This window comes from Larus michahellis, chromosome 1 (assembly GCF_964199755.1).
Source record: "Larus michahellis chromosome 1, bLarMic1.1, whole genome shotgun sequence".
In the NCBI taxonomy this organism is placed as follows: domain Eukaryota; kingdom Metazoa; phylum Chordata; class Aves; order Charadriiformes; family Laridae; genus Larus; species Larus michahellis.
This window is the reverse complement of record NC_133896.1, coordinates 192755459-192771415: the sequence shown is the minus strand read 5'-3', so window position 1 is coordinate 192771415 and position 15957 is coordinate 192755459. Positions and strand designations below refer to the sequence as shown.

Genomic DNA, 15957 nt, shown 5'->3' with positions numbered 1-15957 from the left:
GAAATACTCAAATTTAAAGTGTGGCAAATATAATCTCATTGTGTCATTCATTGCAACCTTGACAAACAAATCGCAGTATTCAACAGAAATGGCCACAAGGACATTAACGCATTCCATATAAAACTAGCAGCTAGCAGGAACAATACTTACCCTAAGTATTTTAGTAAGTCCTTACTCAGATCTTCAGGAATATATTCTGATATTAACCCATGGGCATACCGTACATAGTCTTCAGAAACAGGGCACGGAGTGGAAATGAGAAGAAAAAGAACATTCTCATGATACAGTCACGTTGCCTTAGCCATGTTGCATGCGCTACCATAAATCATAAGGTTGAATTAATAGTAAGAGACTTCTAATGGATACACTGTGATGGTTCTCTGTGTTGAGTAGTTTATGTTATATGACACTTGTAGGTTTATTTAAAAAGTAAAGACTTACTACACTCACTTTGTCAGCACATGTTATTAATATCGGCTGTATGTACTTTACAAAAGCTGTTCACTTTCTGAGAATACTAGATATCATGTATTTTTCCAAAGAAATTAAATTTTAAAAACCTGCAAAAGTAAAAAGCTGACTCAACAGAACACGCAATCATTAATTTTAAAGCATCTGGATCTTACAATTATTTGGCAAGGCCTTCAGTACTAAAGTACATTTTCTGGCTTCAACTGAAAACAATTAGATGAGACAATGAGTCTATTTCAAAGTCTTGTACTTAATTTCAGTACTTTACAGAAAATGCCAAGGCCTATCTAAACATCACTGGCAAGACGGGATAATGATCTGTGGAAATATGAACTACTAGAAGCTGTTTTCAGTACAGGGCATTCCTGCTATAAACATCGTTCTGAGAGACTGGGGAAAAAAAAGTGACCCTTTTATAACATGAAGCCCTAAACCAGATCTTTTCTGTTCACGTTCTACACAAGCACTTACTGATCATGGGCTGGATCTTTTAAACTTGCCGTTATTGGGACTGCTAGGGAGAAACTGCACCCATGAACGGGAAGTATTTGACAGACAGACAATAAGCTAAAATCTCGCCTCTGAATTCCAGCTACAACAGGTCAGCTTTATCTGTTCACAAGGCTGCACACTTAGACAGTTCAGAAGCATGTGGTAAACTAGCTTCAGGGTGGTAAAGAACTGTCTTTTGTACCAGAGATAGTCTCCTCTTTTTTTTTTTTTTAAAAAAAACACCAAAACTTAACCTATAAAGCCCAATGCAAACTGGCACCGAAGCAGAAAGCATTAAGAAACTGACACCAGCATGTGCATTTCAACTATACTGACATCAAATTCTTAGTATCTCTTATCTGCACTTCTTCCTCCAGTGCCTAGATTCATCAAGGATTTGTCACTCCCTAAGCCCACTTTAGGGTCAGGAGAGAACAAGAAATAATTCCAATCCAAGATAATTTCACCTCAGCACTTAATATGTCCAATTCATCGCTTAAGAAAAATATTCCCATCTTTCACTGCTTGCATTATAACACTGAATGGTGAGTCCAACCCAACTGCTATGATTTTGTACTAAATACAAAATCCATTCTCTTTGCATTTCTGCCTTGAAGCAATCTTCACTGACTTCCTTTACCAATTTTAAAATACCACTGTTTGCCTTCTAGGGAGTCTCTGTTCTCACCCTAGCCTCGCTTTGTTATTAACCTCCTGTCAAACATCAGGAATACTTGTGCACCTCCCTTCTTTGTCTTCTGAATGAAATATTCAGGTCTTACATGTTAAACCTCCCCTCCTTCTCCATTTGCCCTCATTATATCCTCACAGATTTTTGCCCTACAACATCTGTAGATGCTAACTACATACACCCATCTATTTATAAGGTACTGAAATTTCACAATACCCCTATGAAAGCAGTTCTCCACAGAAATAAATTGCACTGTCATGGCAGTGAAAGGATCAGACAAGAAAATTAGTCTTATTAAAAATAAGTGTTGAGTAAGGTCCATTTGACTTCCTGTCATTCACCTTGCTACATACAGTGGGACTGCTTCCAAAACTTACCTACTTTTAACCCCCAGTATTCCCTCTTTCAATCGTGCTCTTTTAAATCTAAAAAAGGTTTTTTAAAGGACTATTATATCCATGTTACTATAAGTAGGGAGGAAGGTGGAAAAAACACTGCAGATAAGCTATTTAATTACAAATTTCAGAGATAAGTCAAAATGGTTGCTGTCAGGACAATTTTCCCTTTCTTGAAAAAAATAGGAGCAGGGAAAAGGATGAAAAGCTACTGTAAAGTTAAAGTCACTTTCAACTTTTGCAGCTTTGCCTCTTTTTAAAAACCATATTTTACAATCTCTGTTCTATAAAACTGTCTAGTTGCCTCTTAAATCTCATTTATGTTGTTTCCTTTGATATCATTACTTGGTAACTCATTTTCCACTTCGTCAGCAAGTTGCTTTGTTTCTCCTTATTTTTCAACGGCATGCAGACTTCTGAATGTCTTTGTAATAAGAAACAATTTGCTTTTGTTCATCTTGTTCTCAACTTTTCTTAATTTTCATTAACATTCAAAGAATTTATTCCACATTTTCAGGTTTCTCTACACAACTTCATATCCCAGTAATATTCAGGACATTGCCCTCCCCAGGGAAAAGGGGACTAGAAGCAAAGAGGATCACTCCAGACCTTTTGGTACCAGGGCTGTCAATTTCAGGGCAATTTAATACACATATAATTAAAGTTTTTGCCCTTATTAAGAATAGAATACACTTAAGTATTCTATAAATTTGTCACAGACGGTAATGTTTGGACCAGGAGCTTTTACTCTCTGACTATGACTTCCTAAGATCCCTTCCCTTTTTGGAGAATTCTATGAAGAACATTTGCATGCTAATAAAAATAATAATAAAGAAGAAGTCTGTTCTAATACAGAGACACTTATTGGGTGGATACTCATATTTTATAAGCATGCATCCTATTGTCCAAGCCAGTCTCAGTTCAGCAAAGCACTTCAGCATATATTTTGCTGAGAAAAGTATCTTCTCCTTGAACTAAGGAGAAGCTAAAAGAAACCCATCTGAGACCTACTGTTAATTACAATGTCATCTGATGAAGATACCGAAGAACTCAGAAAAGTCCAGGCATACAGTCACAACACATATGGAATTTTCTGCACAAGGAAAATTTACTGCGAAGGCCAATTTCAATACACTTTAGATTCTAATCATGTGTTCTATCTCCACATATGAGATTTCACAAAAATGGAATTCATTGCAATGTTTAGTTTTCTTACCTTCTTTAGTATCTGTGATCTGTTTACCGCTGATAAATGTAGCTGCACGTACCCTTTCACCTACAGATATATCGTTGCCTTTAAGTGCTTTCACTGTTTGATTGACCTATAGGAAACCACAGAATGAAATGTCTGCCTCAGTGTTGTTATGCACATGTTAATGCAGTGACAAAGCTCTTGTAATTTTGTTTCAAGCATATAAAACACTCAAGTTATGGACTGTGGTGAAATTTAATATACATTTGTAATGACTAGCATATGAGCTCAAAAAACCCAAAGAAACTAGCATGTCTTTGAACATGTTGCCTTGGCAACACAGCACCAGCTTTGCAGCACCCTAAGATGAGCTACTCAGATGCAACAACCGTGATTATACAGGTGAGAAATACACCTGCTTGGAGAACAGAGAATGCCTGAGCTCAGCTGGATTGCAAAGGCAATCCTGATGGAAATCAAAGATTAAGGACTTTATAGGGCACTGCTATACTGGATCTAACAGAGAGGTAACTGGCAGAAGAAGATATTTTCAACACCACAAAGAGGTTCCTGTTCAAATGTAAATATGCAGGTATTCATTGCAAAACAGATATCCTCATGCCTCATCAGAAAGTAGACCAGATTTTGTGCTTGGGTTGACTAATTTAAATGATGAGGCTTCTTTGTATCACGTGATGAACTTTTTCTTCAAAGTGGCATCATAGTAGGGGCACGTGTGTGTGTAAAATTAGATTCATCTTCTTTATACCAGAACACAGACCACATCAAGCTCAACTATAACACTAGTTTATTTTCTGAATACTGTACACACCACTTGAACAGCATGATTGGATCAAGATAGCAGCAACCATACCAGGACCATTCTGGGAGACTGCCAAAACTTCACAAGGAAACCCACTTGTAGCACAAACCCAAGCATTTCTGTCCAGCTTTAAAGCACGGCAGAATTTAACAGTTGCAACAGCAAAACCTCTCGTCTAGCCCATCTGTGAAGTGGACAAAAGACGAGCCCCTCACCTTATGCAAAGCCTACACAACACAGAAATAAGCTGAACTTCAGCTTCTTCTTCCTCCCCACACTCCATGAATCCCTTTCATGCCAGCCCCATCAGAAAGAGGAATGGAACAAACATGTCATTTTGCTAATGCCCCATCTCATTCCCAAGTGCAACTTTACTGTGACATCTGTACTTCTTGGACAGGACACATACCTTGAACTGAAAGACACTACATGGCTCAAATGCAGATATGGACAAGCTAATAAGCATTTTCATTTTAAAAATAAAGCAATTTTGAAAGCAAAAGAGAAATCCAATACCTTTTTCTTTAACCACTTCAGTGTCTTCTCTTGGCTGTATTTGTGGAATTTCTGAGTGCCAATCTCTGAGAAAAAAAAAGTAAGGGGAAGAAAGCCATGACTGGTTTGGACTTCACTTTCAATACGTTTACAATCTTTTAAGTTGTAGATACAGTATGAAAGTTAATTTGCGGCTTGCACATGTTTGATATCAGGGCAATACTTTTCAAAAATATTGGAAATGTGGAAAAATAAACAGACTGAGCTGATATGCACAAGTCTGAACAACTTGACAATTCTTTGATTAGGCCCTAATCCAGCAAAGCACATATTTTATTTATTTATGTGTAATATTGGGCTGCCTAAATTCACTAAGACTCTTCTCAAGCCCTTGTACTTTGCCAAACGTTCACTGCCCTGTATCACCAGACTGGTCATTTTAACTACATAGCTCACAACACAAAATGTTGGTTCCAGAACTGCCTTTTTTAAAAAAAAACAAAACAAAACCAAACCAAACCAAATATCTTAAATCTTTACTTACTGAATTCTAGCAACTAGTAAGGGGCCAGGACAGAGAGTTGCTTAGTGAAGACAAACCATCCACCCTTTCAATAAACCCTTTTCCTATCAGTTCTCACAGTTCTCCCCTCTCGCTTCACAGGGTGACTAAAGCAAAAGTTTTACTTCTACCCCTGTTTTATGTAGTTTAATATACCATCAAAAGAAAATAAAAAATCCAAAATACTGAAACACACTCCTTCTGGGAGGAAGTGCATGATTCACTTATGATTTACTGAGCAACATAAATTAACTCCATGATATAAGAATTTCAGAAAGTGTTTCCCCTGTGATAACTAGGGTATCATGAACACTTGTTATTCACATGTGATCAGTTATCTGGAGATACATGAGTTCACAATGCTGAGGCAAAAGAGAGAGAAAATTTTAAAAGTTCATGGAAATTTCAGTATAAAAATTCAGTATTAATTTACAGAAAGCTACATGTTGGAAATGGAATGAAACGTCTTGTAAGACTTCACCAGAGATTTTAGAGCCCACTGTGTTTCAGTCTTTTTCTTAAACAGGTATTTCAATAACTTTCAATCTCCTGTATACCATTCCCATAAATACCTACATCTGTTTCATGTCATTTACTGATCCAGTATCATATTCAAACACTCAGTTCCTGGAGTTTCCTTCCCCCCTTGCAAACAACAACATATTATTTATGATTCCTTCAGCATTTCCTTCTTTGGGGTTTATCTTGGCTCTTTCAAATTGCATACAAATAGCTAGCTATTATGTGCTCTTTGTGTGTGCATGGTAGGGGGTATGGAGAGTTCGAGGAAAGCAGTTTACAAGATAAAGTTTAAATCTATCTCAACAGTTGTAGAGGAGTAAAATGCAAAAATTCTTCAGAGCAAAAAGGAGAAAATACCGCTAATATACACTTTGCTTCATGAAGTTGATGCGTTGCAGGTAAAGTAATTAGCTGTGACATTGCCGGCTGCACCCTTTAGGACTTAGAAGCTTCTAAATGGCTCTGAAAGAAAAGCAGCAGAAAATGGGGCAGACACTCTGGATACTTGAACCTGCTTCTCTAAAAGCTAACATGGTTTGGGTCCAAGTACAGTGAGTACAATTCATGGATTCCTCTCTTATCTAAGAAAGTTCGAGGAAGGGACATCCTCCGGCCACCATCCCCCAACCCATGCTGAAAAGTAATTCTAGTCCGGATTCCCAGGCAGACTCCCCCACAACAGCATGATTCAGAGTGACTCAGTTAGGGAAAGGAAACGTAGAACTGTGAAGCCATTTTCATTAAAACATGTGAAAAATAATTACACTGAACCCTTCAGAGATCACTTTGTTTGAAAATATTTTGTGTGCTTGACAGTTTTGACTATTAAACTTTAGAAACTGACAATATTTGAGACCTCTGAAGAATTAAAGTGAGTTATGAAAGTCACAAACTGCTGACAAAAGGATTCAATATTGGAACGTGGATTTAACATGTGATGCACATTTGATATTGGTGAGAGTTAGTGACTATGTTTGATAATATGAGTATATATTGGAAAGCCTTTTGTTCCCTAATGTGTCTGGTGCCTATAAAACTGGTCTGAGACATCTGGAAAGATTGGGTTTGAGAAATACAGATGGAATATAAGTGGTTCTACAATTAAATAATATGTTCAGCGATCGGGTAATCGCTATGTAGACTTGGAAGTTTCCCTGATGTATTGTTGAGCAAACTGCCTAAAGCACATTTTAACATCCATTTTCTCAGTGTTTTCCATAACTCTGAAACTCATATGGCCTCTTTTTTCCTACCTTCTGGGAATACAAGCTTGGCAATATTACTTAGTTATTCTAATCAGGTAAGTTTTCTTGGCTCTTCATGTTAATCACATCAGACAAGATCACAGTGCAGTTTTTGCCTTACAAAATGAAACAGAGTAACACTCTAGAACTGGAATTCATAACCCTTTCTTAAACCTCCTCTGTTGTACTTTCTATATGATTTTGAATTTATTAGCAAACAACCTGCTGCACCCAGATTTAGCGAGCTGTAACACACCCTTTCCCCAACTACTAAAGCAGGTAACTGGGAATTTAATCCTGTAAAATGAATTTTCAGTGCCCTTCAACACTGAGGCCAAGTAAGGTAGACTTTCTGCTAATTCAGTAAGTGTAAACTGTGAGCGCTCTAGGGTAAGAATTTGTTAGACAGATGTTAAATGCCTCAAGATTAAATTAAGAGTGAAATAATTACGTTGTTAGGTTCTGCCAAACAGATCAGAGCTGCAGAAGACTCAACACAACAGATGCTTCTTGCCCTAAAGCCTTACTCCTTTAAACAAGAAAGGCTACAAAGTGGACAACAGGTCTTAGAGCTAGAAAAAGAGTACCTTAGTCATAATATTGGTATTTTTTACAGGCAATAAAAGACACGAGAATATGAAACACATAGAAGTGGATTGAACAGAAAGGTGATCTGTGCATGACAGGCAAGCAAGCGCCAATGTGCTTGTTGCATAACAGTATGCTTGGTGTTCTCAAAAAAGGAAGAAATCCTAAGAACAAGCCCCACTGTTACTTTCTACCCAACCTGAACAAGAAAAGAAGCAGCAAGTACACGCCTAGGGACATCCAAGAACATCACATATAGCTGGTGTGTGCATGTGTGTACAGCTTTAATGACAAAAGCAACTTTTACCTTACATTTCAAAACAAAAACCAAAAAGTGAACATAACTTCTTTAACAGTTAGTATCATTTGCTGGCAAAATGACACAGACTTATGTCATTTTACACATTCTAAAAAACATCAATGCAAAAAACCAAGCAGTAAAGCATCTTCACTACTGCCTAACAGCATGCAATTTATCAGAGGATGCTCTGATGGATAACAACTGCAAATACAATTTCAGAATGGATACAGAGGTTAGAGACCAAGATATAAGACCTTGTCTATAGCAAATACATTTAATAAACATTTTATTTTGCTGTTAAGAAGGGAACATAAATACTGCCCAAAGGCAGCACTGTGCCCCTTCAGAAAAATAATCCAAGACTTCTTAGTTTGACAGCCAAGAGGATCTGGCATGATTTTTCACCTTCTCAGACGGGTGCACATAAGTTGAGTATCCCTTTTCTCACCCTTAGCCAGTGTTAGACAAGTTGTAGGGCACAGTAATTACCTAAACGCTTAATAATATTTTTCACTGGTGGTATTTATCACTTCATGGGAAGGCAAAAGCAGTTCAGGTGCACCTGTCTTAAAGAAGCCTTCTCACGAGTCAGAACTCACCCAAAGAAAAAGGTTGCCTGCTCCTAATGATACTGAATGTAACGAAATGTTTTCCAAAGGTTCTTTCGAAATCCAGGAGTACCACAACAGCACATAATTCCAACTACCTCAGTCGCAGTAAGACTGTAACAACGGTCTTGCTGCCCAGATTTCCTCCTCTCTTGTTAAAGTGACCATTTTCAATGGAAACATGTTCTGTCCTAAAGTCAAATTGATCTCCTGGGGGAGGCAAGTACCCTACATTACTGCTTATGCACCATATTATACAGCAAATATTTAAACTTGTCCATCAGTATCTTTCAGGAAAAAAATTTCAGAGCTCTCCCACCCCTTGATGTTCTGTGCAGCAATAAAGAGGTCTGATGTTTTACTTCTTAGCAGAGTTTTCATTCTTCCATCACCTTTCCTTAGCCACTTCCCAAGTATCTCTAGATCACGTAAATATTTCTTCTTACATAGAATCATAGAATAGTTTGGGTTGGAAAGGACCTTTAAAGATCCAACCCGCCCTGCAATAAGCAGGGCCATCTTCAACTAGATCAACCTGACCTTGAATGTTTCCAGGGATGAGGCATCTACCACCTCTCTGGGAGACCTGTTCGAGTGTTTCACCACCCTCACAGTAAAGAATTTCTGCCTTATCAATGGCAAGGGCAGAGTGCTTTGTGAAAGCAAATTCCCAGTATTTCTGGCTTTTAACCTCAACTTCTTGGAGGAGCTCTCCATGCATTAAGGGTCAGACAGCGTAGGCTTTTTGCTCCTGGTGGAAGATTCCATGCTCTCAGACTCCTGTATCTCCTCCTGTAGATCTCCATCTGTGTGTAGGTAAATCTCCACTCACTATGAAGAAGTCAGCAAGCATAAGGAGAATGCTTTTTAAAGGGCTGAATACAAAAACTGAGATCTCGCATCTTTTGTGGGTCTGCCAAGCTGCAAAAATTAAGTAGTGATCCTTCTTCTTCCCTAGAAAGCATACACTGTCCTCAAATAAAATAAAAGCCCCCAGACCAAAGGGAATTCTGGGCAAAGGTTGAGGACACCATGCACAGAATTAATGCTTTGCTATTTTTTTTCTGTGTAGGTTCTCTCTCTCATACACTTATGCATCCCAATAAAGGTTTTTATTAAAAAAAAAAAATTAAGTCTTTGAACTTAAACCCACAACACTAAATTATGCAAGGCTAGCAGAATTGTGCTCTCCTTTCTCAGCAGCATATTCTCTCTTTTCCAGCTTTTTCCTACTTATTGTTTGAATGCTTTGTGACAAAGGGAGGAAATATAGCCAAATGGAAAACAGTTAACTTCCACACCAGACCATCCTACATTAAATAAAGAATTTAGAGAGATGTAAAACTTTCATCAAAAGGCAAAGAGAGTTCACAACACATACAATAATGTCAAGAAGCCAGATCTGATCAATTTATCATTTTTATGACACGTAGCAACAAGACTGCACAAATACTTTAGACTTCCAGCAGATAATCTGAGATCCACACATTACTATTCACAATAATGCAACGACAACTTCTTAGCCTAAGCTTCTGTTTTTAAAGTACAACTTCATCCAGCACCTTGAGTGTTTGGTAAAGCAAAAAACAGTATTTAAATCTATCTTGTAATGAAGTGGCACTAACAAATCAAGTCCTTTTTTGCCCCCCAGCCCCTTTTTTCACCTTTTTCTTCTGTTACATGATGTATGTACTGTTTAACATCTGCACACTTCAGCAGCAATGGGCAGTTCGGGTAGTCTGAGTCTAGCACAACTTGATCGAGTGGCTGGAACTTTCCCTGCTGCTGAAAATACATCAAAGAGATTATAAAAGCGTTATTATAATGTTAAGACACATATACACACTACACATATATAGAAGTATACATACAATTGCCATAGCTTTAAAATAAAGGATTTAAAGATCGTATTTTGAATGGTAACACATGACATATTCAGAAACTGATTACAAAGCAAACTATAAATATTTATTTCAAACCAGTAAATACCTGCAAAATGCTGAACTCTTCAATTACTGCACTTAAAAGACCAAATTTAATACAACGTGGGGAGAAACTAATGTGAAGTACAGTGGGATTTTTTGGAAGATGACATAAGACATAGTAGTCAGTACGTGCCAATACTGTTTTAGACCAAAACCTGTTGGATTAAACCCAGTGTCATAACTTCCGTTCAAATTTTGCTTTTCCTTCCATAAAGATAAATCTCAAAGGAGCAGGGCAGCTTCTGGAACACAGTATTAACCTTTCACCTCTGCAAAGTCAATTCCACTTTGGCCAGAGTATGTATATAAAGTGATCTTGGCACAACTTTAATAGCCCCACACATGACAGAACCATCAAATAAATTTTGCCGTTGCCAAACAATGCATAATCATTCAGCATGGTTTGGCACAACTGGCAGCATTCCCTCTGGAAAGATCCTTTAGCGCATCAGTACAAAGACTCAGTGAGCTCTCCATCCTTAGAGAGTGCATGGTCTCAGGAGCCAAAGCTAAAGTCATTACACCGGTCAGCATGAAAAAAAGCACTTGGGTATAGTGCTTTCATTATTAATTAATCCTCTTGATAGACAGTCAGAGGCTTAATAAAAGTAGCCATTCTTTGTTAAACCACAATAAGAAAAAGCAAAGAACCCAAACAAAAAAACCCTGAAAGGATCTGAAGCTTTTTTCTCCTGAAAAAGAAAAGGCACAATAGCAAAAAGGTTACGAGAGGCAGAAATAAAGCTGCAATAAACTGTTCCCTATAGATAACTCACCTGCACAAACCCGCTTGTGTCCTGAAGCAAGACAGTCACATTTACATTGTGCAGGGGCACAGAGTCTAAGCCAAGAAAGAGATGGCTCTGCTCAGAAGACAGATTAAGCAACCCTGCATCACACTACCAAAACCAAACGGTGGGGCAAAGGATGATCCTAAGATACCCAGTGGGTACCTTCATAGTCAGTAGTTCAAGCCAGAAGCGATTGTGCTGCATTCAAGCTGGCCTTGCATGAGGTATCTGCAACACAACCCTCAAGACTTCCCTTCACTGAAGAATATGCTAACTTAGGCAGGGCGCTGCAAGAAGGCATTTGCCCCATTATAGGACCCAGAACAGCTCTATGCATTTATCTGGCACCATGCCTTGCCTAGGAAACAAGAAAACCTAGAAAGCAACATACTGAGAAAGTAAAGGGCAGTACAGGACTCTTCCCATGCACAGAAACAGCAGCAATAATTGTCCTTTATTCAGGCTACCTCAACTGTCTACCATGTAGACAGAGCAGATTTACTGTCTCCCTAATTTAAGTTTGGTATAAAGCTTTCAAAGGGATGCTGAATTCAAACAAAGCACAGTGCCTAGAGAGCAAGCTAAACTATTCCTTGTGAAATGACTTCTGATGGGCCACCTTGAAGCAGGAACAGACCACAGAAATACAGAATACGTTTGTACATCCTATAACAAATAATTTCAAATAATTGCAGAACAATCGGATACTGTTACAAATGTCTAGTTGGACTTCATTTTTTCACCACACAAAAATTGTTCTTCTGCATTCTCCACTTGCAATCTAAAGCAGAAAATAGCAAGCAGCCTTATAGGAAATGCTGTTACAGCAAAAACTCTTACGATGCATAAAGTGAAATTATTGACTCCATGAAACAAAACCCAATGATCAACATTTATATTTTATTTTATGCCCTTTTTTCCACAGCCAGGTTATAAACAATAAATCAATAACTTTGCCTATGACTTTTGATACACTTCAGAAATCTAAGTGAGGTTTTGCCACACCCATGATAAATCAATTAAGCCATTAATTAATTATCCAACTTTTGGATACCTGATCATCCTGCTGCTGTTCTACGCATCTCTACAAACACTGCTTCTAAAAAGGCAATGTTTCCTTTCAAGTTCAAACTGCTACAGAAACATTCTTCTTCCTCCCCCATAGCATCCAAATTCTTCTCTCTTTTTCCCTTCTTTCCCAAAATGAATCATTCACTGATGCCTCAGAAAGGGTATGAATTTTTTTTTTCTCTGATGACATCTCATCATTTTAAATTCAATAGTTCTGTGACACGGTCTCACGAAAGGACAAAAGAGATTCTCTGCTTCTTTTGAAAGGAGGAGATTAGAGTTTGTTGAGATTGTAAACCAACTCCTGGAATATACTTCACTGACAAAATCTTGATGCAAACAAAAATACTCCTAGGGTGGACATCTCTGCTTTAAACGCAAATTACAATTCCACTATTATGGAAGCCCCTCTTTGTAAAATTTACATAACTTCTGCAAAAAATGAAGTCAGAATGCTTTCTCCTGAGAATTCCAGTGAAAAAAATAAAGCAGGCTTACCTCCTTGTCTGCCTTTATGAGGTAGTAAAGGATCAGAAATAAAGGGTCCATTGGTGTAACAAACAGCAGGCGCCCATCTAAGTGACAGATATGTAAAAGTAAGCTTCGTACCAAGAGGCACAATATATTGAACTTTTTCTTTTTGGATGCTTTTCAGGAGTGTGGGCAGAAGAGGAAAATCTTTTTTTTCCAGCAATTATCCCAATATTTTAATAAAATGGGCAGAAAAAAGTTATTTGTGATTTTATATTAAAAAAACAGAAAGAGCTCCATTCTCGACCCTGCCAAACCAAAGCATGAGGTCTGCTGCAGGTCTGCTGGCTTCAAGCACTTAGTTTTGCCTTTTTCTGGAAAAAACAGCAAAATTGAAGCTGCCCTCTGTTGGCAGGTTTGGGTGTAACAGAAACTTTTTTTGGGATACCAATATACTGCACCTCAAACACTGGGCAAGGTAACACCATGCTGGCAAAAGAGGCAGTAGGCAGGGCAAGAAAGAATTTCAAGACCTAGTTAAGTTAGAGCTGCCTCTCATCTGCAGGGGGAGAATCTGCATGCAGTCTCCTAATAGAACAAAATAAACTTAAATAGATCAGAAAATATCACTCAGTATGTTGTATTCAAAGTTACACACAAAGGAAGAACTTGGTCTCCCATTGAAACGGACACCTCTGCCCATCTGGAGCTCATTGCAGGACAATGGCTTAGTCAGGCTTTTTGTGTAATTGTAGATAATTGGAAACGATGTAACATCAAGGAAATTCACTAATGAGACCCAATAATTGATGACAATTTGACATTAATTAGCAAACCAAAAGCAAATAAATGCATTTTTTTTTGTTTCAACTCACATGATTAAGATAATTAAAGAAAAGGAAATCGTACTGCGATGGCCCTAAAACTAACAAAAGATGGGGTGGGAAGAACGTGGTTTGGACAAAGCTGATAGCCAATCTAACAACTGTACCACTGACATGATGCATTGCATGAGGCAAAGCAAGCACCAGGACTACTTACAAACATGAAAGCTTTGATAATAAAACTGGAGGGAAAAAAAATACTAGCCACTTTCTCAAAGCTTCCATTTAAATGCTTTCCACTGTACCTCCAGGAAGAGTTATTTTTATTTGTTCCAAAGGCATAAAAAGACCTCTGCCCTTCTTTGAGGATAACAAGATAATTTGCTTTAACTGCAAACACATAGCTTTCTTGTGTTGTTCTTCCCCTGACCATTTCAGAAATGCAGCAGCCCTAACATTCAGGAACAATTTTTCTCACTGTATCTTTTAAAGAAAGCTGAGGCGATGATTCCTTAAGGCAACTATTTCCCAAGGGCAAAAATAGAGGTTAGAAAGGGAGGGGGAGAACACAATGCGGACATAATTGGGAGCAGGGAGCAGACCCAGTCTTTTGGCTCACCCCCAGATGGAGCAAGGAAAAGCTCACAGACATACTGCTTGCATTGCTATATGCACCTGCAGAGGATGTTTAAAAGTTAACGCACACCTTGGGATATTACTATTAAAGAAGGCATATGTCTGAGGGAGTTGCTTTGTTACTATAAATGGTCTTTTTTCCAGTTAAAAAAGGATGAAGTAAATATACCTTCATCTCCTGAATTAATAATTATTGCTTGGACTACGGACATGCTGGCAAAGAAACACTACTCCAGTGACATCCTTACCAATAAAGGATTGTTAAAGCCGTCACAAGCAATTAGGTAAGTTTCCTCCTCATTTTCAGAAAGCCGAGGTAGGATCAGGGAATGACTGGGATGGTATAGACGAGCTCGCTTCAGACAAAACACTGAAACAGCACCTTCTGACAGCAGGCCTATCCTGGGATCCCAGCACTCACACAGGGGACTACAGAGGTAATTAAAAGAAAGCAAGACTGTACATTCCAACGCTTGGAGCTCTAACACACTGTTCTCTGCTTAGCTAGCTAAGGCCTTCCAGCCCTTTTTCCCTCCCGTAGGATAACACATATTTAACTTAAACTGAAGACTTGCTGGTCTGATTGACAAGGCAAGCTAAGTATTTTATGGCACTTCAGTTTAAATACAATTGAATGTCTTCCCCCTCCCCCTCCACCCCCCCCCTTCCTCAAAGACAAATGAACATCTGTCTAATTGAGGCTGCCAAAGGCAGCCTTTTAAAGAGAGACCACAAAGCCCCTAGCCCTGGTTAAATCCAGATGGCAAACGAGAGTGTCAGAAGGTGGGGATGTGATGCAGCATGCCTCAAACAACTAGGAAAAACACCTGTAAATTTACTAGAAGAGAGAGGGAAGGTCTGTGTATGAACATTAGTTACAGTTGGGGGAAGGATACATTGTATTACTCACCTTGTTGAACAGTCTGACCTATAAACCAGGAACGATATTCCTCATGAAAAGCTTTTACTTCAAACAGCTGCTGTGCACCACTATTGAATAAGTAAAGGGTTGCTTCCCCTGTTGAAAAGAAATCTGGTTTGTGTTTGTAAGCTTTCACAAAAATCAAAAGAATACCCAGTACATCTGAAGAATGTGCCTTATATACATACAGACACACAAACATACACACATCCTACATAAACTCACTACAAAGAAAGCTCAGACAAAGAAAAGTATTATATACAGATGTTCATTTACCAGCTCTATAAACCAAACTGAATTTGAATCAATAAATAAGATGTGTGAATAGTTCATCTTACAACACAAAGCCTTTGATCCAAACCCAAATCAAAATCGCTCAAGACATCAGCTTTTGTCTGTACTGAAGGGGGAAGGTGGAAAACAAGAAATTTCCCTGTCCTTCTATCATGTTTGTCTCCAAGATATCAGACTCTGGGTTAGGGGAACAAACGTCTCAAACCTTCAAGTGACAATTTGAAATAATTTTGGTTTTGTGCATCAAAATGGATTGCTGACGACTCAGTATGGGTAGACAAATAAGGTGAACAAGGAAGCTAAAAGAAGTTACTTCGAAGTGCCCACCAGAATCTTTATAGTTTGGAAAGGAAAAGGAAAGCTTTATTTCAGGTTACCCCATAACACAGCTCTGCCATTTCACATTAGTTCTGGGTTATAATGAAAGGGTGATGAATATGTTGCAAACAGGACTGGGATTTTCCACATCTAAAACAGGAACTTGACAGAACTACACAAGGGGCCACAGAAATTTGATCAGTTCAGTCTGTTGGCTGGACTGGTCCTGTCTTGGTTATCAATCCATCTCCAAGAGACAAG

At 38.3% G+C, this 15957-nt stretch overlaps 1 protein-coding gene across 3 annotated transcripts in view; it reads right to left on the bottom strand.

The window, feature by feature from the left end:
- The window catches only part of RNASEH2B (ribonuclease H2 subunit B), a 44563-nt gene that overhangs the window by 13567 nt on the left and 15039 nt on the right, over positions 1–15957 (bottom strand). For 2 of the 3 annotated variants that reach the window (XM_074566370.1, XM_074566378.1), the window contains exons 3-8: positions 15073–15180; positions 12730–12806; positions 10049–10169; positions 4581–4645; positions 3266–3371; positions 151–229 (exon numbers count right to left, since the gene is read on the bottom strand). In XM_074566370.1, the coding sequence (XP_074422471.1) occupies positions 151–229; positions 3266–3371; positions 4581–4645; positions 10049–10169; positions 12730–12806; positions 15073–15180 (556 nt within the window). The remainder of the gene's footprint in view (positions 1–150; positions 230–3265; positions 3372–4580; positions 4646–10048; positions 10170–12729; positions 12807–15072; positions 15181–15957) is intronic. The other variant, XM_074566373.1, reaches the window with a different exon arrangement.